This window comes from Dendronephthya gigantea, unplaced genomic scaffold (assembly GCF_004324835.1).
Source record: "Dendronephthya gigantea isolate DGI-Jeju-01 unplaced genomic scaffold, DenGig_1.0 000043F, whole genome shotgun sequence".
In the NCBI taxonomy this organism is placed as follows: domain Eukaryota; kingdom Metazoa; phylum Cnidaria; class Anthozoa; order Malacalcyonacea; family Nephtheidae; genus Dendronephthya; species Dendronephthya gigantea.
The window spans coordinates 1,505,103-1,528,390 of NW_021163053.1; the positions used below are offsets into that span (position 1 = coordinate 1,505,103).

The 23,288-nt window shown below is 34.7% G+C and overlaps 5 protein-coding genes across 9 annotated transcripts; 2 read left to right on the plus strand and 3 right to left on the minus strand.

Annotated features, from left to right (window-relative positions):
* Positions 1 to 2,420: 2,420 nt before the first annotated feature.
* LOC114527181 (methyltransferase-like protein 4) lies at positions 2,421 to 8,633 on the minus strand. Of its 4 annotated transcripts, XM_028548821.1 has the most exons (11): positions 8,398 to 8,633; positions 8,158 to 8,229; positions 6,641 to 6,731; positions 6,173 to 6,280; positions 5,639 to 5,809; positions 5,403 to 5,472; positions 4,846 to 5,020; positions 4,319 to 4,574; positions 4,086 to 4,177; positions 3,110 to 3,204; positions 2,421 to 2,862 (listed from the first exon to the last, which is right to left on the minus strand). In XM_028548821.1, the coding sequence occupies exons 1-10, from the start codon at positions 8,593 to 8,595 to the stop codon at positions 3,157 to 3,159; spliced, it is 1,281 nt and encodes a 426-aa protein (XP_028404622.1). In that variant the 5' UTR covers positions 8,596 to 8,633; the 3' UTR covers positions 2,421 to 2,862; positions 3,110 to 3,156. The 4 variants fall into 4 exon arrangements, with proteins under 4 accessions (XP_028404622.1, XP_028404625.1, XP_028404623.1 ...); XM_028548824.1 differs by lacking the exon at positions 3,110 to 3,204; XM_028548822.1 differs by lacking the exon at positions 3,110 to 3,204 and having other exon boundaries at positions 2,421 to 3,075.
* An 87-nt stretch (positions 8,634 to 8,720) lies between these two features.
* On the plus strand, positions 8,721 to 10,001 carry LOC114527182 (F-box/LRR-repeat protein 12-like). The gene has a single exon (XM_028548825.1). The coding sequence runs from the start codon at positions 8,832 to 8,834 to the stop codon at positions 9,792 to 9,794; it is 963 nt and encodes a 320-aa protein (XP_028404626.1). The 5' UTR covers positions 8,721 to 8,831; the 3' UTR covers positions 9,795 to 10,001.
* Positions 10,002 to 10,462: 461 nt separating this feature from the next.
* On the plus strand, positions 10,463 to 15,700 carry LOC114527230 (ran-binding protein 3-like). The gene is made up of 16 exons (XM_028548878.1): positions 10,463 to 10,533; positions 10,660 to 10,695; positions 10,828 to 10,904; positions 11,424 to 11,463; positions 11,688 to 11,743; positions 11,915 to 11,963; positions 12,101 to 12,145; positions 12,224 to 12,301; positions 12,722 to 12,762; positions 12,862 to 13,004; positions 13,173 to 13,239; positions 13,687 to 13,741; positions 13,864 to 14,051; positions 14,189 to 14,312; positions 14,479 to 14,615; positions 14,891 to 15,700. Exons 1-16 carry the CDS (start codon positions 10,524 to 10,526, stop codon positions 15,158 to 15,160), a joined length of 1,416 nt encoding a protein of 471 aa, XP_028404679.1. The 5' UTR covers positions 10,463 to 10,523; the 3' UTR covers positions 15,161 to 15,700.
* On the minus strand, positions 15,669 to 17,674 carry LOC114527232 (protein PET100 homolog, mitochondrial-like). The gene is made up of 4 exons (XM_028548879.1): positions 17,605 to 17,674; positions 17,065 to 17,151; positions 16,955 to 16,987; positions 15,669 to 16,572 (listed from the first exon to the last, which is right to left on the minus strand). The coding sequence occupies exons 1-4, from the start codon at positions 17,629 to 17,631 to the stop codon at positions 16,486 to 16,488; spliced, it is 234 nt and encodes a 77-aa protein (XP_028404680.1). The 5' UTR covers positions 17,632 to 17,674; the 3' UTR covers positions 15,669 to 16,485.
* Positions 17,675 to 17,957: 283 nt separating this feature from the next.
* Positions 17,958 to 22,622, minus strand: LOC114527056 (HMG box-containing protein 4-like). Of its 2 annotated transcripts, XM_028548642.1 has the most exons (7): positions 20,963 to 22,622; positions 20,223 to 20,586; positions 19,716 to 19,812; positions 19,551 to 19,615; positions 19,198 to 19,416; positions 18,755 to 18,877; positions 17,958 to 18,573 (listed from the first exon to the last, which is right to left on the minus strand). In XM_028548642.1, the coding sequence occupies exons 1-7, from the start codon at positions 22,510 to 22,512 to the stop codon at positions 18,529 to 18,531; spliced, it is 2,463 nt and encodes an 820-aa protein (XP_028404443.1). In that variant the 5' UTR covers positions 22,513 to 22,622; the 3' UTR covers positions 17,958 to 18,528. The 2 variants fall into 2 exon arrangements, with proteins under 2 accessions (XP_028404443.1, XP_028404444.1); XM_028548643.1 differs by lacking the exons at positions 19,551 to 19,615; positions 19,716 to 19,812.
* Positions 22,623 to 23,288: the final 666 nt, after the last annotated feature.

Below are 23,288 nucleotides of genomic sequence, written 5' to 3' on the forward strand. Positions count from 1 at the left end.
AACATGCGCGTCTATACCATTAAAATCAAATAACAAATGTTGTCTCGCGTGGTACCGACAAGGCCAGAGTTCGGGACATGAAAGAATATAATTTCATAGTTTGAATACAACTGCGGTCTAAAATTTCACAACTACGTGATGAAACCAACACTATACTCTGACATGTAGGAACACAGCTTGTTTATAGTAGCCATTTTCCAACTTTAAACAAATAAAACCATCTAAACATATACATCAATATTGTGTTTGTCTGTAGTCGGTGATTTGAACATCTAATTACAGATGATGTGGAAGATAATGTTTCACGTTACGTCGCCTGTCGGGAATTATTTGTATACCGCGGCAATGCTCTTGCATTAATTTGCCCGAATTGCTTTGATTGTAGCGGCTCATTCGTCTTGTTTGGCAGCGCTTCAAGCTCTATGAATAACACCTTAAAATAGTCGTGAAAGAAACATCACCTTGAAATCACTTCCTTATTTTTAACCGATTAGAACTGATTGCATATAAAAAATGTTTTAAATTGACGGCAAATATTCCCTGCATGAAGCATTTATTCTGTGCATTAACCTACACACATGCATGGATGAGACATGCGTGCAACTACGGCGGCGGTCTGGTTTGTCTAGCGCTAACGAACGTCTAAACTCTAAAATTAAGTTACGTTGAAGACAGCGCCATTTGTGTGGTCCAATAAATTGTTACTGGCGGGATAGGAATTGATTTATGTACCACTGCAATTTCCTCTTGCAATATTTGAAATGAGTATCTACGCTATTAAGAAAGAGGATTATTGCGCAAATATGTTGCGTGCGACAATGATAGCTGAGCCATACCGTTTCATAACACAAGTCAAATCATTTTGTCAATCTTTCATATTATAATAAAGATATTACGCTTTAATTGGTGTTGAATGAATAACGGAAAAACACATACATTACGTATATAGGTCACTTGAAACGTGTCATAATCAACAAACTGTGAAGTGTACTTTCAATGGTATACCACTCTCAAATTGCAAAGCGCATTTTACTCCAAGCAAGCTGGTTAACCAAACTTCCAAAGAGCCCGACATTGATAGAGTATCTCGCAGCTATATACCTATGAGTTACGCGCATTGCAAATTTTTCAATTTCTCTCTATTTGGCCTCCAAAAATTTATCGATGCGCACATCATTCATGCACATTTGCTTTTATATAGTTGAGTATAAGTAAGACCTAGGCCTCTTATTCTGCGTCACATTAATTTTCGTGCGGGTATATGAAACAACGTCACGGCAGCTCATCAGTATATGCACTGACCATTATGGAGGAGGAGAAAGGGAAGAAGGGAAGAAGAGTCGGGGGGATGATTTGGAGAAATGTTTGCAGGGGAATTTACACTTTACAAGGGTATATTCCTGGGGTATATTCTCACGAGTATTTGGCTAAATTGCATATTCATTCTAAAAGAAAGTGAAAATCAGTCCCTATATATATGAATGATTTCTAACTCTTGTACCTATATCAGTACATGCAATGCATTAGATTAGAATTGCACAATATATATGTTCGTGTCTATAATGACCTTGAAGACACCAGCTTGATTCAGTCAGCCATAAAACGAAACCATTGTCAGCAGTCTCTAATTTGAGTATGAAATAGATTTCATTTATAATATTACCAAATAACAAGTAATAATTAGCTATTGAGAAAGAAATGCAAACTAAACAGTATCGTGCAAAATGAAAGAATACGACTCTAAGCTGAGTCATATGATGCATGTACTTGCTAAACCCAATTTAATTGTTGAGCTAATTATCCAACTCATTTCGTACAATATTAATCTGGATTTCCGTTTGTTTTTGGTACAACTGACAAAAACTCCGCCTATCGTCAGCCATTATACGTGGATGAGCTGCACTATTGCTTAGTTCTTTCCGCGTATATAGCGAGGTCGCGTATTATAGATATTTAAGAGGTATTAAGAAATCAATTGCATGGCTTTGCTTACACCCACGATTGATAACTAGAGACGGGACTCGTAAGCTGTGTTTACACCTTAAGCCTGCAACTTTGTCTTCGAGCTAGATTTTATATAGTGTGAACCAATTCGACCAGGCCGGATACAAGGGCTACCTTTTTTGGTATAGGCCAAACATGCATGCTTGGGATTTGGGATACTGACATACATATTTCTTTTCCATAGAGCTTATTCTCCCTATCCTTACAAAATTTCAACTTTCTACTTCGCTAAATGTACTGATGTTTTTTGTAACTGAATTCATTTGAAAAAGTATAAGCAGTCAAGCAATGTGGAAAATGCCCTTTTTCATCGTGCGAAAGCCATCTCAGGAACTTCGTAAATTAAAGAGCTGAATGATTAGGTTTAAGAGAAAGTTTTTTATCTACGACACATGATATATAGATACATATGGACGGTTTATGGTCTAATTCTATAAATAAAAATGATTAATCTAACACATATGATAAATTACCCATCCTTGATGATATCATGCACGAGGTTTTAAAATGCAAGATTGACGAGAATTTTTATTGCCAGACAGATAATGTATTTAAACAAACATTGCTCTTTACTGTGCCAGCTATTGTGCCAAAGTGTGCCAAAGTGTTCTATCCTAATAATCCTATGGTTCAATATAGCAACGAAAATTTAGAAAAATACAAACAATAAACTCGTCCCTGTGTAAACACGTGTACATTGTACACACAATCTGTTGCTGTACATGCAATTGTATCTTCATTTATGTTTATATACGTCTTTGACTTAGAAGTGAAACTTTGCAGAAACCACTTTGTTGATTGAATCTTCAGCATTCTAGTCTCGAGAATGTTCGAATTTCACTTTTGCGCGTCGCTTATCTTAAAAAAATGAGTAAGATTGGTAATACAATGTCCCAGCAAGATGACCAAATAATTCCTGTTCACAGTTTACTAATTAGTTTACCCGTCAAAATTGTAATAACATTAATACGTTAGGACTTAAATTTATCAATTTATAAAGTTCTAATTCCTTGTTCCAATCGTTGGGTAGAAAATGTTTTGAAACTAACAGGACCTACGGGCTACGGTACTCTATAATAATAAAAAAGCGTGTGAAAATACGCACAAACTATAATTCCTTTCCTGTCTGAGAACGGAAATTTATACAAGATGCTATCTCTTCTTAGTCTGAAAGTATTCCAGATGTTGATACTTTAAAACCTGAGAAAAACAGACAGATATATAGAGATAGTTATCATATTTCCTCGCAATCTTAGTGTCAGTCTCATACCCAAGGATTATTTTGAAAATTAACATATTCCGCGGCCAATGACAAAAAAAACAAGATGGCCGACCATCCAAGTTTGCTTTAATAACTCGACAAGGAGAAACTTTCAAAACTCCAGTAAAAACTTGGGCGTTATATAGGAAGCTAATTACGTCTAAAGCAAATGTTTTATGTCAATTAAGACGAAAACAACACATTCACGCTTTCTTAACTGTCTTATATAGACATTCCTTTTTATATATATCCGTCTCCTGCAGCTACTAAATCCGTCTTGTGCGTATGAACAAACTATGTGTAGAATGCACAGGAAATGAAGTGCGTGTTTACTTGAATAGGTTATATAGAAATGCGTTAACGTCGAAACGGTGGAGAAATAATTGTTTCGGTTCGCAGGCACATATAATTAATATAGGAGATGTATTGATGTAAATCACAATTTTACCGTTACAATTAATACCCTATTCGTAGTGGGATACTAGACCAAAATGAGTATAGAACAAAAATATTTTGGCATTATTTTAAGTCGATATAGTGCGTCAATGTTGAACGTAAGATGCACGCTCTGCCAAGACCAGCAAAATTGATGAATGATTGTCTGTTCAATTGCACATGCAATCTTTTAATAATATGTTGCTATTTCATCATGATCATGCAATTTTCAAGTGCTTGATTGAAATCTACATTCATTAGAATCCAGATTCCTTATACATATTACATTTGCCATCATAATACCCCTCATTTAACATATCTCTTGTGCATTTGCCTGAGATATCGTATATACTTCATGCTATATAGTTTGTACACTAAGTCTTACCTCATTTCCCCAACTAGTCCAGTTCGGAAGAAGATTACGAGCAAACAATTCAATGCATGCTGCATCTTTTGGTAAATACTCTCGAAAAATATCTAGAATACGATTGATTAACTTGATTAATGGTAGTTCACATACAAATCTTCAGAAACACAATACCAATATTCGCGTTTATAGTCACTATATAGAATTAGAAATGGGAAAATTATGTTACGTATATAGAGCTAATTTCATACCATTGAGTGGTGGTTTCCTAGAATGTAATGAACAAGGCACACTACAAATAATTCTATCATTGTCAATCCTGGTTTCAGATATTTCTCTATCAATCTTTGCGTTAACCTCCTTCTTGTTATTGTACTGTTTCTCGGCTTCCGAACAATCAGGCTCGTTATTGCTATCGGATATTACAAATCGTCCAATAATAATTGGTTCATAAGGCTTTTTGTGAGTCGAGTCTAAATCAAACACCATTTCGCCTTTTCTTGTCACCTGAGAGAACAAAAGAGACAGCTTGTAGGATTCCACAATTAGTAATGCACTCGAAAAAAAAGTAAAGTAAACTTTCGACTGATGCATCAATATTTCAAACATCGCTTTCATTCTGAATAACATAAATACTATGCTACCTTCACCCAGCACCGCTTTCCTATAAATTTACACGAAAAAATCTTTCACGACAACATTTACACGACAAACTCGCTGATACATCAATACTTCATCTCGGTTTTATTCGCAATAATATATAAATACTATACGCTACCTTCACCCAGTACCATTCTGCTATAAATTTACACGACCAACTTGGGAAAAGTTCATCAATGACAAATCTTCTGTATTTTTGTTTATTTGTCACCCAAACAATAACCAATGCTTTGTCACAAGCCAACTCAGGAATAGGTAGCCTCTTAATTTCCCAGAGTGGAAGGAATGAATATCTAAAAAAATATACAAAAAATTAGTTGTCGGGTGTTGGTGAAAACGACAGCCAAGTGAGCCAATAGGGATATTTGGTGATATTTGGTGATAACTGGTGATATTTTACAGTTTAGTGCAACATGTCTGTACATAGCATTTAGTGAGATGAAAAGAATGCATCCGTGTTATTATCGTCGCGCCATAAAATTGCTTCAATGTAAATAGTTTATTAAGACGACGAATGATAATATTTCAATATCTATGATCAATCCGCGGGAACTTTGCACTAAAAGCTATATCGCTTGCATGAATTTGCCATGCTTCTAACAAACCCATCCATAAGCGACCAGTTTAAAAACAAGAAGTGCATGCAGATTTAATATTCCTATATCATCGTCTTACTTAGATCCCCTTTTTGCTGATTTGTTCTCCCAAGGAGGATCAATAACGATCATGTTATACTTTGAATTACCTATAACATAGAGTGAGACATATAGAAACTGTGTAAAACATAGAAATATTGCACACAAAAACTGCTATGAAACCGGAGTGCTGGGAATAAAGAAAAATAAACGGGAAAAGGCTGAAAAAGGCTGCTCTCTTCATTAAAGAGGCCTATTAAACAATGTTTTAGATACCTGTATCTTTAGTGAAATCTTTGCAAAAATAAGAAACATCTGAAAGGACAAACTTGCTGTTTGCAGGAAGAATATATTTTGCATCACCAATTGACATCAACATAGAATCATCTTTTCCGTTTGTAACCAATCTGTTCACCACATCAGAATTATTGTAAGAAACATCTTCAGCTATAAAAATTAAACTAACTAAAATAGTTCACAAGACAATCGCTTATTACTAAGGTGATCAACAAACACATGCATGTTCTCAAACCAGCGCATGCGGCTATTCTGACGGATTTCGAAATAATTGACGAGACGAGATGACCTTATTTTACACTGAGCTAGCTGTAACACTGATATCATGACATGCAATCAAATGAACCACCTTTAATTTGCTGCAGCCCAAATCTACAGATGATTAGATATATTCTGGTGATAAATTTGTATTAAATACACCACGATAGAAGCTTAATCTTGTGCAGGAACACCTCTGAATATGAATAACATCATAAATAAAGCGATATTTGGCAAACTATACAAGTTACTGACCTGGGAATAATATAGAATGATGATGATTCAAAACTGTTTCACTAACAGCTTCGTTGAAGTCATTATAATGAAATAACGCTTGCAAACAACCGTTTTCTGCATTGGGATCTACATGATACACATAGAAAAAAATACAAAGTATTAGATGATATCTATTTACAAAATACAATATACAGTAATGCAAATATTACGATGGAACTCGGATCAGTAACTTGATAAGATCTCAGTAAAACACTGTTCTTGAAAAATATAACTAAAAATTGATTTAATATGGGTCACTTTAGGTCCGAATCATTCTTTGGAGGTAAGCCACTGGAAATATCTGAAGTTGTCTACAAGCCTGAAGAAGTCTTCTAGGTTTATTATCTATGTTTGATTACCTAATTTTTCTTTTTTGGTAGGCCAGCTTTCATTGAATAAGCTGTATGATTGATTTGATGAACAAACTGAAAGTACCGAGAGTCGTACCTCTTTCTGGAGGAGCATTTAGAGTAAAATAATTGCTCCATTCTTCGGACTTGGACAATGATTCGATTCCAGACAAAATCTTCCCTCTTATCTAACAATATAATATAAGAAATAGGTATACGCTAAAACTACAATCATCATAAATCCCATATGAATAAACACAAAGAGACAATGGTTGACTGGTTCTTTACACTGTGCTCAGTGGTTCTTTAGGGCTTTGTGCGGAAATTTTGAAGTCCTTTCCAAACTCGTACCCAGGACTCTAATGTGGCCTGCAACACGTCGGTACACGTCGGTTGGTTAATAGCAAGCTTGTCAGGATTTGTATTTTCAATTCTGGTTGAAGTCAGCTTTCTTGAGCAATCAGAGAGTGACATACTCTCTGGGTGTTCAGTGAATGATTGAGTTGAGTTCCCCAACACCTGCACTTCAGCAAGAATTCTGGTTTAGGCTAGTCACGAGACACATTTAAACCTGATTATTATTAATATGGTTTTATTTTTTTTCACACAGTTCAAGCTGAAATAGGTACAGATAGAGTTGATTTGAGCTTGAGTGAAATAAACCTTTGCCGCAGATCTGTACGACCGATATCTTCATTCTACGACGCATATGTGACCTAAGAACAGCCACCAATTTGCGAAATCCAGCCTTAATTTGTTTTACAGACGGCTTTCCATACGGCTCTGACTTTGTTTACCAAAAGGAGACTACTACAAAAGAAGTCGATCATTTTTATTCCTGTTGAGAAAATGTAGAAATAACGACAGTAGTACTTCATGTCCACGTCGTAGATTTGGTGCATCTTAAGGTCCCTATAATGCGTACAGGAATTCGTACCTCAACAATTAATATTTCCAGCCGTTCAACCTTTGAAACGCTCATTTTTATTAACTCTTTTGCTGTCGTAACTAACCAAATTGCCGTCGTGAAATTAAAAGACCAATTCGCGGCAGCAAAAAAAAGCGCTTTTTTGCTACCGTGAAAAATTGTGAATTTCAAGGGCTGGCTGGTACCCAAACATGACTCCTTCGCATTTTTAGGCTAATTTATTTACCACCTGAACTTTACAAATAAAAACATGTAAAAACATAATGATTTAATGTGTCACATGACCTGCTTGAACCAAGGTCTTTGCTGCAGGGTTATCTGCCTGGACCTGATTTCTTTTGAAATTAATTGTTTTATGGTCAGTGAACGTGAATATATGAATATCTCCCACAAACTTTTGGTGGCTATGCCACTGGTCAAGACTCAAGACATAGCCAAGGGTTGGAAACTTTGCTTACAAGTGTGGTTGATGAAGGCAATAGTAGTTCAAGGTTGGAAAAAGTTTTCTATTGAAGTGATGGTGTGGTAGCATTAAGGATGGTGTGGTAATGGTGTATATTGTATTTAGTAAATAGTAATGTATATTAATCAACCATTGCAAAATTTTAATTCTGCTCATGTTATTACTACCGTACTGTTGATGCAAAAAGTATATTTGAAAATTTTATGGCTGCAATAATTTGTACCTGTTCATGATGCTCCCAGGCTGCTATTTCTCCTGAATTGGGAGAGCGTTTTCTTTTACGCTTTTTCCTTTGCTAAAAAAAATCAGTACAGTGACAAATCAATGCAGAAGTTAGAACAGACTGTGAATGGTTGAATCTAGATATGACATAAAAACAGAACGAATTGCACAGTTCAGAGAAAGAATTTAACAATATAATGTCTGAAATCAAGATTTGCAAAAAATACAGAACAATTCTAACCCTCGAGTTTGGTGGACTGTCAATTGAGCATGTGGTAAAGTGGTTTATTGTATGCTTCTTCGTTTTTCCTTGCCCATATTGTTTATTTATATTGAATATATTTTCAACACTGGCGAATGGCAATGACCCACAAGATGTGGTAATTGATTGTTTGTGGTCAACAAGATAGCCTAGTGGACATTTGAATTTCACAGACATTTCTTCCAGGTAGTAAATTCACCATTTTTGTTGGAAAGAACGCCAATAGATGTGTACAACACAAAGTAAACGCGTATTGATCCAACTGACCAACTACAGGCGCAAATCTGATTGTCATTTTATAAATTATAATAGTTTATTAATGGAAGGTCTGGAAAATACAGTGCAAATACCATATAAAATGCTAGCATAAAGAATTAAAATACCGGGAGCAAACGGTGAAATCCTCATCTAATATGGCTGTCAATATGGAAATCCAGAAATTAGCTAATATAAATAGTAAAGAAAATACTGACAAATTTCAGCGTGAAATTTTTATTTGTCACCTCCCTCCAAACATTTTGTTGACAATTTTTCAATTCTTGGATCTCAAATCACTTTGCAAAAGCTCAAGAGTTTGTCGCTTATGGTATAATTATACAAACGATCCCAGCTTATGGAAAGTTATCGACCTTCGACCATATCAGATCAACTTGAGAGGCATGAAGAAAATTGTGAATAGGCGAGTTTCTGAATGCACAAAAGAACTTTATATCAAGGGACTAGTTACAGCTACAAAGAAAATAGAAAATTTATCAGGACCACTTCTGGAAGAAATTAGGAAAAGAGCAAACAATTTAGAATGTTTACGTCTATATAATTGCTACCTAAAAAATGTCGGGATTCAGTTATTACCAAGTTGTATTAATGAATTATCCTTAGCTGAATCTCTTGTGCCTCTGGGTTGGTTTGAACCACTAAAACAAAATAACTTGTTGCCGTCATTGGAACATTTATCTCTGGAATCATGTACTCGAATTTCAAGTGAAGATATTTCAAGCATTTGTGAACTCAAAACTCTAAAGACATTAATATTAAGAGGGTGCTATCGTATCATTGATGATGACTTAAAAACAATTTCAATGAATCTAAAAAAATTAACTCAGTTAGATCTTTGTGATTGTAAAAAGATAAAAGATGTTTCATTACATCACATTTCACATCATTTAAAAGACATCCAAATACTTTGCCTTTCCAGCTGCTACCATATTACACCTTTGGGAATTGCTGTTTTAAAAGATGGCAACTTGAATAAACTTGTTTCTCTTGACATCCTAGGATGCTCTCATGAAACACAACAGAAAGCTTTAAAGCTGTTTGCTGATAATCCAGATATCACTTTAAGAACTTTATTAGATTCTAGTCAAGATGATATCTAAATTATTTTGTGTTAGGTTAAAAACTTTGCTAATATCTTGTAAGGATTTGACTATAAATCTACATATATGCCATGTACATTAACTTATTATTTAAAACCTAGCCTTACAATTAAAATAACAAAGAGACTTGTTGCATTTACAGACGTTTATTTTCTTGCCTTTGATGCTGTAAGCCCTATTTATGTGTATAAATCTGTAATATTCACAAATCCCAGTCTCCTGTTCAGGTGCTTTATTGCAAACATGGGCATTCATAGGGTGGGTGGGGCTTGATGATCATTATCCTTCAGAACAGGCGTTCTCAGGCAGATAGTTGCCATTATTTGTAAAGGTAAAAAGTTTTTGCAAATTAAAAATTTCATATAGAACCCATTGCAAAAAGTTATTTTCACGCTACAGTCACCAATGGTGATAACAGATGAAAGATAATTGCTTAATTTGACAGCAGTGTATGGATATCTGGATTTTTATTTCATTCGACTTTTTTCACGATTTATCGTCGACGGTCGTCGGAATATATTTTTTTTCGAATCGATCTCAATACAACACAAAAATAGCGACAGTATACGTGATAAAAATAACTCAACGCGTTTTTTGCAACTCAACTGCGAAAATGTTACAAAATAAAATATTAGTTAATAATTGATACATTACTCATCGTACTTCGTAGATCATCGCTAATGGCCGGAATATTTTGTTGGCGCGCGGGACTCCGAAGAAGCACTCAATATGGCGGAAGGTAAACCGTAGAAAACATTTGTTTATAGTCATTTATGCTTTTGAATTATACTAAATTTTTCATATACCTTGGATCTTCATTTAAGGGTAAAGATTTGCATTGCAATCTGTCATTTTCTCGTTGTAGTAACATCCTCAGTTTCAACTAAAGGCTTTTCAACAGGTCAGTTTATATTGTTATGATGTCTTGTTCAGTCATTCTGATATTCTCCAACCTCCTGGATGAAATTTGAGGGGTTGAATTAGCATGAATACCTTTTATTTGACGGAAACCTAACTCCAATGTTTTAAACAGTGTCAACTAGCAGCACTGCTCCTGTTGTGGCTCCACCAAAATTCTTATTTGGTAGCGAGATGTCAAAACGTGTAAAGGTATATAAAAATCATAAATGTAGTCATTTTAGGAAAACGAGTCCAAAAATAATAGATTAGTAAATACCGCTCGTTGAAATGGTGTATTATTCAAAGTTTTGTATCAACTTTGAGAGCAAAAAGCATCCCATTCCATCCTAGAGTATTCTGTGGTAGAAATTTCTTTGGGGTGGTGGGCCGTTGTTGTGAAATCTGGGAAGCTTTTGCCTACCTCCTGGACTGAATTTCCCCCACTGTTTACATACAACCTATTTCTATATTGTCTTCTAAAGAGTTCACCGACACCTAAAATTTCAATGTTTGTCAACCGGGCAAAAATTGTGAGTACAGGTGTTCCTCCCATGCTTTATTGCGAAGACTCTGAGTCTCTGAGTTGTGTGTTGTCTGTTAAAATCAAACAGTTAAAAACTAAAATTAACATAAGAGCTTCAAACTTTCAAGAAGACCTCCTTTTTGGTAGTATAATAAATCAGGGTGATGAATAAATAGAAAAAGTAAGAATTTCTTCTATTTTTAAAGCAAAATTTGGATGATGGAAGTGACACATCTGATCATGAAGGTAATGAAGTTATTCATTTTCTTTTATATTACATAAATTTCACAAATTTCCAACTTCATTATTATCTGTAACACTTCACTAGCTTGTTTTATTGATAGGTTTTTAAATAAATAATATCTCATTTTGTACAATTCTACTAACCGGGAACATGTTGATCATCATTCAAGATTCTGTTCAGCATATTGCAGCATTAATTCACTATCATCCCTTTCATATCCTATTAGAAGAACAAATGCCAGCTGATATTGATTTCCTTGAATATGCATCTTCTGCATTGAAGGTACTTTTGTTTAACAGCATCAATTCACATGTTGGATAACTGTATCAATGAAACCACAATCTTTATTGCCTTGAAATTCAATTACAAAAATTATTCTAATTATCTGACACATTGCATGGGCATATACATTTACTATAAAGTTCAAAATATTATTTTTAATTAATGTTATAGCGGTCAGCAGACTCAGAAGATGATGAATCAGCAGACTTCAATTGCCCAGGTAACAAGCTTACATATCATTGTATGTTGCTAAAAATTGTCTTCTACAGTTTTCATCTGCTTCATCAGTTTAGAGACTTTGCACAACCATTACATGAATATTCAATTTCTAGTTTAATACCATATTCACTGTTTCAGATTTTTCATTCAATCCAAAGAAAATAAAAAAGAAAGATCCTACAGGTTAACATTATGATCATCTTTTTATTTTCAAATACCATCCATTGTTATTATGACCACCTTTTTTATTTTATTTGATAGAAAGTAAAAGTTCAAGTGTTCTTCGCCCATCAGCCTTATCTGCAATTGCTGAAAAACTTTCAAATCCAAAGCAAGAAGGTAAGTACTGTATATCTCTTTTGTGGCACTTATTTTTAGTGATGCTAACATATTTATTTTGACCTAACTCAGGCTGTTGCAAATATTGACACCTTTAATTTTCTCCTAAATTTCTTTGATTGAATATATGAGTGCATTGCATTCACCTGTTATTACCACTATCATTAAAAACTTTTAACAGATAGATACCTTCTCCTGCAAATAGTCCTGTCTTTAGAGGATATATAGTTGCCAGATTTCTAGTGTTATTTATAATTTTGGTGATTCTGGTGGCTAAAGATACAGAAATATGGCTAATCACTATAAATGCCCAGGAAACTAGTTGTACAGTAAACTTAAATATCTAAAATAATTAGGAAATACTTTATGTAAGCATACTGCATTTAAATAGTCCTGTATTGTACAACATTACTCTTGCAGATGAAATAAACCAAGATAAAGAACACGATCACTCAGCAAAGGTAATTTAGGCTGTTGCGGTATTGAAACATTTTGATATATTTTTGAATTACTGTAACTTGAATTATTGTGACTTACCTATTTTAATGTTATCACTGTAGACACATGGTGAATCATCAAACAGCAACACTTCTTCAGACAATTCAACAACAATATCACGACCTCATCTTATTGACACTCCAGCAGCTTTAAATGCAGGAGCTGAATCACAAAACTATTTTCAACAGTTCCTTTCCGGCTCATGGTAATAAATATTCATTTGATAATTTCTCGCATGTAATGGCATAAACATTCAAAAGGCTTACAGTTTATTTTATATTGTTAACCCTGGATACAGTTAACGAAACCGTGCACTAACACCGTCGCAAAACGATACCTTACCTCATGGTTAACATTGAAGTTGTAATTTTAGTTCGTCCTCGACTTCGGAGTCAAAAGGCTCTTTCGTATTTGGCCAAAATATCCGTGATCGCGTTAATGTAAGTTGTTGCCGTTATAAAAACTATGAATATTTACTTTTAACTGTTGTACTTGATTCAAATTAAAGACAGAATTCCATCTAGTCCCAGTTCCCACTTATCGTCAAACATACATTATATTATTCCTTACATCTGGTCTTGTGCTCTCACCCAATCATCCCATTAACTGCTCCGGACCCATCCCACTGCATACATGAGCACGCCGCAGACAACGATTTGCATAATAAATAATCGTGGAAGCAATGGTATCATCTCATCCAATCATTCAACCATGGTGTTGAAATACTAGTATGATATTTGTGCATGCATGGTGAAGCTAAATCTGAAATCATATCCTAGCTCAATAAAATTAAGTAACCTACTATAGATTTTTAGAAATAAATAAACCCAGTATTCTCGTCACACCTACTACTTGCTATACATATTTAGCAAATTCACTTGGTTTAGGTTGAAACGCCAAGTAAGGAAAATGAAGAGGTAGCAACTACAGTGAGTGAAAAAGGTTAGCCTCTATAATATAGACGAGTGACCTAAGATGAAATCACATTCTTGTTCACGAACCCGGATTTTTTCAAACATTTCCAGATCGACAAATTATAAGCTAAGATCATTCTATTATTCCAGTCACAAGTCCAAAATCATTAGCAGATGTTGCTGATACTGTAAGTACGACAGATACAGACACGGAGACCGCTGGCTCGTCGATTGCAGCTGCAGCGCAAAAATATGAAAGTGAGCATTCTCCGCCAAAGAAAAATCTCGCAGAAATAAACGTGATGACTGGAGAAGAAGATGAGAGAAACGTCATACAGGTTAGAATAATCCCCAGCATATGCAAAGAGTTCAGACTTATTACGATATTCTTAAATCCGAACTAATATTTTTATTGAAAGTTGATCAATATAATTATGCTCTTTGAAATAAAAGGGACTTCTACAATCTTTTCTAGTTGAGCTGTCGTTTGTTCGTGTTTTGTAAAGAATCTCACTCGTGGTTAGGTAGAGGCAGAGTCACGTTGAAATTAAATGATCATTGTGAACTAAATGCAGAAGGGACATTTCATTCAAGATTAGGTACTCTATGGTGTTTAGTTTTCCATTCATTTTTTAGTGAAACTGATGAAATACTAATTTGATCTCAAAATAATCTGCAATAAATATAATTTTGATTCAATCCAAGATGACGGGTATTCATTCGACTTAAATATGTTCATGCAGAGTTTACATCGTTCTTTTGTAGTTGCCAGAACACAAGGCAATTTAAGGCTGGTTTTAAATACTAAATTATGGCCAGACATGGTGGTGGAGAAGGCCTCAGATAAAGCTATCCGCGTTTCCGTTATGGAGGATGGCAACGTTAATTTATATCTTATTATGGTGAGTTAAAAACACGATGTTTTATTACGCCCCAGGTATGCAAACTTTATATCAAAGTAACTTGCCTGGCGTCGTGATTTATGCCTCGTGAACAAGTGAAGATGTAGAGCTAACGTCCGTGGTCGACATAGCAAAAATGTTGCAACGTCTGTGCACGTCAAACGAGACTGATTACCGAAGATGATCACAAATACGCAGCCGGACTATCCACATCAGTGGCGACAATTGTTTTGCTTGCTTAACGTTGAACAAATCGTTTGTCCTGATTTATTTAGGCAGCACCACGCGAGGCGCTTCAATTATACACTGCTATGGACAGAAGAATAGAGACATTGAAGCGAGAGAAAGTACATGAAAAGAAAACTGATGACGAGTCAGTCAAATCATGTGATGAAACATCAAGAAGGGAAAACTTGAAAGAAAACAAAGAAGAGGAAAATTTGTCAGATAAAAGTTTAGAAGTCGACAAGGAAGAAACAGCCAACACTGATACTGATAGCACACTTTCAACAGATCGCCAAATAGAAAGCCATGATATTGTGTGAACGATAGTTATCATCCTAATTTTGCATTTCGCGAATTAATTTCAAGAGCCTTTTAACAGGAAATTATTTTACAAATAATGCAAATTTTACTTGCATCGATTTTGATATAACTAGTTTAATCTAGTTTTAAAATATATGTTGAAGTCAGATATTACACGCAAGAACTATGTATTATACGTGGAGCCTTATCACAGTGGAAAAAGAGATTATTATGTGTAGTGGTAATTTTTTTACGTAAAAATATTTCCTTGAATTTATTAGATGGCAAAATGATATCAAACTTTTGGAAACACCCTGTTTTCAGTGCTTTGTGGTTTTTAAATTTCTTTTGCTCCGTGCTGATAATTACCGTGCTGATAATTAATTAATAGAATACAAGAAGTCACTTCTATTTTATTTATCGGTTGAGTAAAAGAAACATTTAAAGCTACTTTACAGAAATGAAAGCTTCAAAAGTAATAGGACATTAACATAAATTGTAAAAAGTCTGTGACTGTAGTCTGTAGTGTACTGTGTATAAGCAATAAAAGTCAAAATTCACAAACTTGTATTTTCACTGTTCAACTAGTTATACTAATAACCGAGAACAACTCATTAAAACTGTGTTATAATCACCGTCAGTCGGCGATGCATTGTTTCGTAACCGGGGAACCGAAGCAATTTTTTTAAATAAAGCACAGTTATTAACCAGTGACAAGTTAAAATATCCTTACCCATACTATCGATGACGTAAGGCTGAAACTCATTAAGGCTTTAGGCTTTGTGCAACGAGCGTCGTTTTCAAAATCCTTTTTGTCTATTTTATTGTTTTACGCCCTGTCCACACGATCCAAAGAAAAATATGCTTTATATTTTAAATTAGATGTTTGAAACCGCACAGTGTTTGAAACCGCACATAGCCTGAATCTTGTGATGTTCTACTATGATCATGATCTATGGTCGATCAATGAGGAGGATAATATTTTGGATAGACAAAGCATTTATGCATCTATTTGTCATAGTTGATGACTATGAGCTTGCTGTTGGTTTTTTTAAGTCTGGTTCTCATTGTATTGTTGGCGTTATTTAAAATAACAAATCAATTATAAAATGCTTTGTTATTTTGAATAATATTAATATATATTAATATAACCTTAATACATTTAGCTGTAAATATGAATAACATATACATAGTTGTGTTTTCACTCAAAACATACAGTTTAAAAGCTATCAAATTCTGTGATAACTTTATTATCAATGGGAGGGGCAAGGGATGGAAGGGAAAAAAGGCAGGGAAAGGGATAGAAGGGGGAGTTGGAGATATCATCATTCATAAAACATTTTCATCATTCACCACAATTGCTCATTGTAGATTTCCTTTGCTTACGATTTCGCTCGTAAGCTCTTAGTTCTTCAATTGACATTGGAGGTTTCTATTCAAGTAAATAGGTTTCCTTGAGATTTAGAACAGCAAGAGAAATAGTTTGCCTAGCAAACCTTTGCCATATACTCATAGTGACATCATACAAATACATGGCATATAAATGTCCTTTCGATAACTAATAGTATCATTTGGTTCAAATAAGCACAACAAATTTGATAAGAATAAAATATGCATAAAAAAGAAAAACATCAAGTAAAACTGCACTTTTGAGAATTACCAACAGTAAAGACTAAAAGCATTCACCAGTCACAAGGTACCTGATGCCTTTATTCCTACATGTTTATACTCTCATTTACCCACTTTATTCACTGTTTTTATGAAGTTTCCTAATTAATAAATGCATATCATTTCATTCAGCTATTCTCACTTACTTTGCTATTTTCATTAGGTGGATACAACTTTCCCTAAAATTAACCAGGATAAAATTAATCAATTTAGCTGAATGGTCACAAAATCCATAAAATAGATTCTTTGATCGTACCATAGTTGTCTGTACATATTCTTCATAAAAATTTGGCATGTTGAAATAGTAAAATACAGCCACAGGAAAGAAAACATAGATGGACATCTGAAAATGAAAATAAAAAAGGTTACAAAACATTTAAAGACCCTGACTGAGCAGGACTTGTGACAAGTGAAATACAAATTATCCAGTTCAAGACATGGGATACTAGTCACCAATTTTGGATAAACTGTGAGCAAGGAATGCAGTACAAATAATGTTAAAATTGGTAAAAAATAACAAGTCTCCCAATGAACAATGAGACTAAGAAGAGGGGGGCTTTGCTTTCTAATATGAGACTTTTAAAATAATACAGATATGCTAATCAAACAAAGACCTGTGCAGCTACAAAAATGGTTAGTAACATGAGTAGCAACATCATGGTAGTACCGTAGTCAGACTTGTCATGCTGGTAATGTGATTTGGTATAAAATAAAACTACTCATATTGTATGTCCTTCAAAGAAAACTAAAATTCTTTTAACAAGACAGAGACTTAAAAGAAAAGACTAAAACTTACCCGTAAAAGTTCAATCTTCGAACCCATCTCTTCAGGCTTCACTTTTTTCTATTTCAAATTTTTAAATACGAACACTCGCTAACATGACGTACGGTAGGCAAAATTCTGCTGACCACAGAGGCGCGATTTTAAATACTTGTGCAACAGCCCAAAAAAAGGCTGTAAAGGCAAAGGCTGGTTTCCAGTCACGAAAATTATCCATGAGAGTATGTTTCTTTTGTAGTTTTCGTTGAAAACACTTTCAAACAAAATTTTCCTGACAGAAACCTGTCTTTAGCAACCTTCCCGGCTCGTGATTTTCGTCTCGTATCTTCTGCGAGACAAAGAAGAAACAATACACTATTCATCCCAACTCCATTTATTAAAAATTCTGAAATTCTAGAATCCGTAGTAATTGACATCAAGGTAGCCAGTTAAATTGGTTGAAATTTCTCGTAAATTGGACCTTATAGCGTCAATCATTTCTGTGTTTTACCGAAGGGTTTTCTTATATGAAAACCTTAATGCAATCCGGACCCTATATTATAGTCATGTTGAATCGCTACATGATCGCTACACTGGAACTAAAGAGCCTTGTGCCCTTGTTAGTCTATACAAGACTCTGGCTGAAACACCCTTGCTGCTAGAAGGAACCTTCAACACTAAAGTAAATAATTCCTGAATAAATCAGTGAATCAGTCACAGTTTTGGTTAACCACCTGCGTTACGGAGGCTAGGCGCCAGGTAACAAAATATTCAACCAAAGTTACCAGACTCCTTGTGAGACAAGACGATATACGTTATTTTCCTTATATACATAATTTGTCACATTCAAAAAAACATATACCAGTAAATAGCATATACATGTGATACTATACAATATTACTACACGAAGAGGTATGAACTACACCACTGTATGTTTATCCGCATGATACCCTTTTATCCTCAGAGTCCTGGTATTATATAAGCCAAATTTTCCAGTATTTGAGCCTACAAGAACGTATTCATAAAACAGTGTTAGATCGCAGATATACGCAATTAGGAATTTATAAGAATAAGATTTTGTCTAGGGATTTGTGAAATCATAGACAATCCAGATGACATGTCTTCTGGATTGTCTATGGTGAAATACACCTGCTTCACCACACTCGAAAATAGTCGTTCATGTTACCTGAGTTTCATGAGAACACCCTGCCAGTTCAGGAATTTGAGACGTCAAACAGAATACTGGTACAATTGAACACAGTGCCGTATCAAGTAAAACTGATAGACTGCCATGGACTTCCATCTGGTCCTGAAAAATGAATGTGTAATTTATGTAATCAACAGCTGTTACAATAAAATACATTGTTTTTTGACTACACTTGGAAAAACGGCGATAATTCTAAAAGTCCCAAAGAGAAAAGCGCTTTTGACCCTTCGAAACATCATGTTATTATTAAACTAACGTTGTCACACATAGTGCAAATTGCAAAGTAAGAAAAAAAAGTAATACGCTCATAAGTTATCAAAACCAATCTATGAACATCATTGAGTTTTAGTTAGGGCAGCTGCGATACGGGCTTACTTGAATACCGCTTACAGTAAAGAACACGATGTTTGTGATAAACAAACCTGTCTTTTGAGACACATGCCAATAGAGCAAAGTGACTCTCCCAGCAATTTAAGATATGCGGCCATATCGATTGCTTCAGTTCCCGTGGATGAGGGAGGAACATCACTGAAATGTGACCAGTTATAAGAATCATATCTGCCTTTACGACTTCTTAGAAATGATCGAGTAGGATCCCGGCCATTTGGCATTCTCACTGCTCTCGCTTTTGCCTTCCAATACTAAGAAAAACAATCAAACTATGGTCAATAATTCGAACTACTAACTGGTTCAGTAAAGAGTAAAAATTGATCTAGTTGGTTAAAAATATATTACAGCTAATTTTGCATAGATAGACACTGATTTGTCTACGTACTTCTTGATCTGCAATAGGTAAATTCTTCCACATTTGTGCCAAGCGACGACTGGTACTTGCAAAGTCTAAATGATATTTTATCTAAATTGTATACTAGTTCTTTTTTGACACTACAGTGTGTGCATTATCTACAGTGTGTGCATTATCTTTAGGTAAAAAACTTACCTAAGTTTGGTTCTCTTTCCAGTAAACCTTTTCTTCTATTTTTAGTAAACAATGAATATGCTGAGACTGTTCTAGCTTTCATTGTTTTGTCCTTTTTCTAAACAAGAACGACAAACTTCTTACCATATTTTATTGTGTGAAAAGTTCATGAAATTCAATTGTGCCAAATGGCAAGAGACTTTATCCTTTTGATACATTTGTAAGGAAAGTATAGTCATGCAACCTATCATATACTTTGCAAGTACCAATCATTATCTGGCAGAAATATGGAAGAACCCTACCAATTACAATTGAGAACTTAAGTTACCACTGTGTGGTAGAATTATTAATTAAACACTGATCTACACTTTTTACAAACCTTTGTCTACACTAACTAGCAACTTGATTATAAGAACCTGTTTGAAGAGTTAGGCAAAATTTGAAATTGGTTGTATTACAAGCAAGGTCAAAAACTGATCTCAAGTTGCTTTTCCTACCACAACTTAAAGAAGTAATTTATACTGTTACCTTTCTAAAAGGCCTTGGTGGCAATGGTTTTACAGCAAGTGACTTGTATTTCTTTTTCGTAAGCTTCTTTTTCATGTTTTGTTTTGCTACTGGAACCTTTTCTTTGTTATCTTGGTCAACTTCATCAGGTAAATCAGTGGAAGGTTCAGACATATCTTGCATCATTACTTCTGCAATTTTTGCAGACTTGTTTGGACTTTTCTTTATGATTAACTTGACATGAGGGTGGGTGTCATCATCTGGTTCTTGTTTGATATTTAGTTTCATCTTTTTCACAGTCTTCTTAGCTGCGCCATTTGCTTTTACTTTCTTTGAGGCTTTGCTTGCTTCTGTTGATTTGCTCAGCTTTTTTACCACAGTCTCACTGAAAACAATATGTATTTGATTAAAAAAGAAATTTATATAGAGAATTTAAAGAGATACAGTTAGCAATTTATATGCACAGTAGGGAAACTCTTCCTTAGGGTTAATTCACCAAAAATAATTAATGAACATCATCATACAGATATAGTGAGTTATTATAATTATGATAAAAATCCTGTAATTAAGATAAATATAAAAAGTACTAGTTGCCTAGAACAGATTAATAGATATGCATCAAACTTTCTAATTAGACTAAATCTTTATGACCTTAATGTTTGATTCCTATGCCCTCACTCTCCCAAAAACTGTATTAGTATTGGAGGATTGATTTTAAATCTGATCAAATAAGAAATTGAACTATAATGAAGAGGTCTTACCCTTGTTTTGACTTTTTGTGTTTATGATGGTGATGATGTTTATGGTGAAGTTTTTCAGCCCCCTTTTTTGTTTTATCTTTATCTTTCTCATGAGGTATGTGTAGTTTTAACACAATGTGCTCTTCTTCAGTATTTTTTTTTGCTTTTTTTAGTCCATCTTTCTTCCCATTATTTTTCTTTGTTCCTTCAGTACTTTCCCTTTTTCGTTTCACGCCCTTCTTTTGACTTGGTATTTTTTCTTCTGGATGTTTCTCTTTTGAACTAGTGGCCAGATCTGATTGTTTTGCTAATAACAAAGTTTCTACTATCTTTTCAATTCTTTCTCTTCCTTTCTTCACAACTGTTTTCTTTTCTGTTTCAGATTGACTGCTTTTTGATGTGTCAACCTCTCTCTTTATATTAATATCTTCAATTATTTTCTTAACTTTTCCTGGACATGAATCAGACATTTTTTTATTTGGTTCATGCTTTTTCTTCCCTTTCTTCACATTAGATCTTTTTACAACAAGTGATGGTTTAGCTTTTGCTGTCTGATCATCCTTTGGCGTAATACTTTCTTTTTGCTTTCTTTTTTTTTCTTCAACAGGAATATGGTCAGGAGTAATTTTTTGTCTCTTTGCATCAGACTGTGACTCATCTTCAAGAAGTGAGAACTGGCGTTTGGGGATTCTTATTCGACCTGATGTCCTAGTAGGTGTGCCATCAATTTCATCTGACATAACATCTGATACCTCAACTTCATTGGTACTAAGTGGAGTTGATGTGGATTGTTCTTTTGCTCTTGTTCGGCTTCGACGTTGCTCTGCACTTTTACTTCTTTCATTTCCAGATACCTTCGTTTTTCCTCTCTTTGCACTACCTGCGCTATCATCTGCACCAACATCTTTCAGCTCATTACTAAAACCACTTCTACTTGGTGGTGTGCTCACAATTTGTTTGCTTGACAAACCAAAAGTTTTCTTAGGTCTTGTTGTCCGCGATGAAGCCTGAATTATTGACGATGCATTAGATGGTGAATCAGAGAGTTCCTTGTTTGCCTGTGGCTTTGATTGATCAATATTCTCGCGTGACTCAGATTTTACATTCACCCTGTTTTTTCTTCCAGAATTTTTTCTAGCTTGCCATTCAAGATGCTGCTGCTCTTCAGCAGATATTTTAGAAAAGTCACGGTTATATCCAAGCGTCTCTAGATAATTTTGAAACGATTTTCGTGTTTCACGACGAACACCAGTATTTCCAAGAGTGCTAACAAAGGACGCCTCTTCGGGGTCAGGCCCTGTATCAAAAACCGGCGTTTCAGTCATATATACTGTTGGTGTTGATTCATCTTCGTCTAGTGGTTCCTGTTTAATATTAATCCCAAGCACCATGTCCTCTTCAAAATCGTCGGACAGCTTTTTAGGTTTGGGTTTTCTGGAGGATCGTCGAACATTCAAACTTGACTGCTCGTCCTTTTTAACTTCCCGACTCAAACTCGCTGTCTGCTCAAATTGCATACCTTCGTTTGACTTGAAATTCTTCTTGCGTTTACTTCTAATTTGAACAGCCATATTTTCCACACTACAATTTTCTAATTTTATTATTTTTCTTTATCAAAATACACTAATTGCGTCAATTTCACCTCCTAAAATCTTCACAATTCCTCAAAGCTGTCCGCCATTTTGAACAAAAAAATATAAACGGAAAAAAAAATACCACAATGCTTCGCGATCACTAACCTGTTGAACTGCATTAGCAATCTGGATAATGAGCCTAAATGAGGGGCAGTCCATTGCAGTCATGATATCTATGACAATGGTTGCTGTGCAAGTGTGCAGTTTACATTTAGTTTCAAAATCTACAATTTTCAAATGTAACTTTAGCAAAGGTCCCCTTTTTTTAACTTAGAACATACTAGGACATGCCAATAATATACGAATATTATTACACTGTGTCCGTGAAGAAGTAACTCAGACATGCAAGGTTAGGCCAGGACTATGGAAGGGATGGATGGATTTGTGGCGTAAAAATGGTAAAATGAAGAGACAGCCGAAGGCTTTCTACCTTTTTCTACCAGGTATTAGGGCAGGTTTGTGCAGAATAAATTTCCGGGTAAATGTATAGAGTAAATCAAACAAACTGTGGTCTCAATTAAGTCTGATCTAGCTTGTAGTTACTGTTTGGGAAGAGAGTCTCGTGACTGGTAATGGTCAATTTCGAACAGAACTAAATCGCACTAACTCACCCATCGTTAATTTATAAGAATTAGTGGATTTTGTGTTGGCGATTAATTAATAGCAGTCAAGATGATTCACGCAAGAATTCAAACTCCAGTATTTTGTGATCG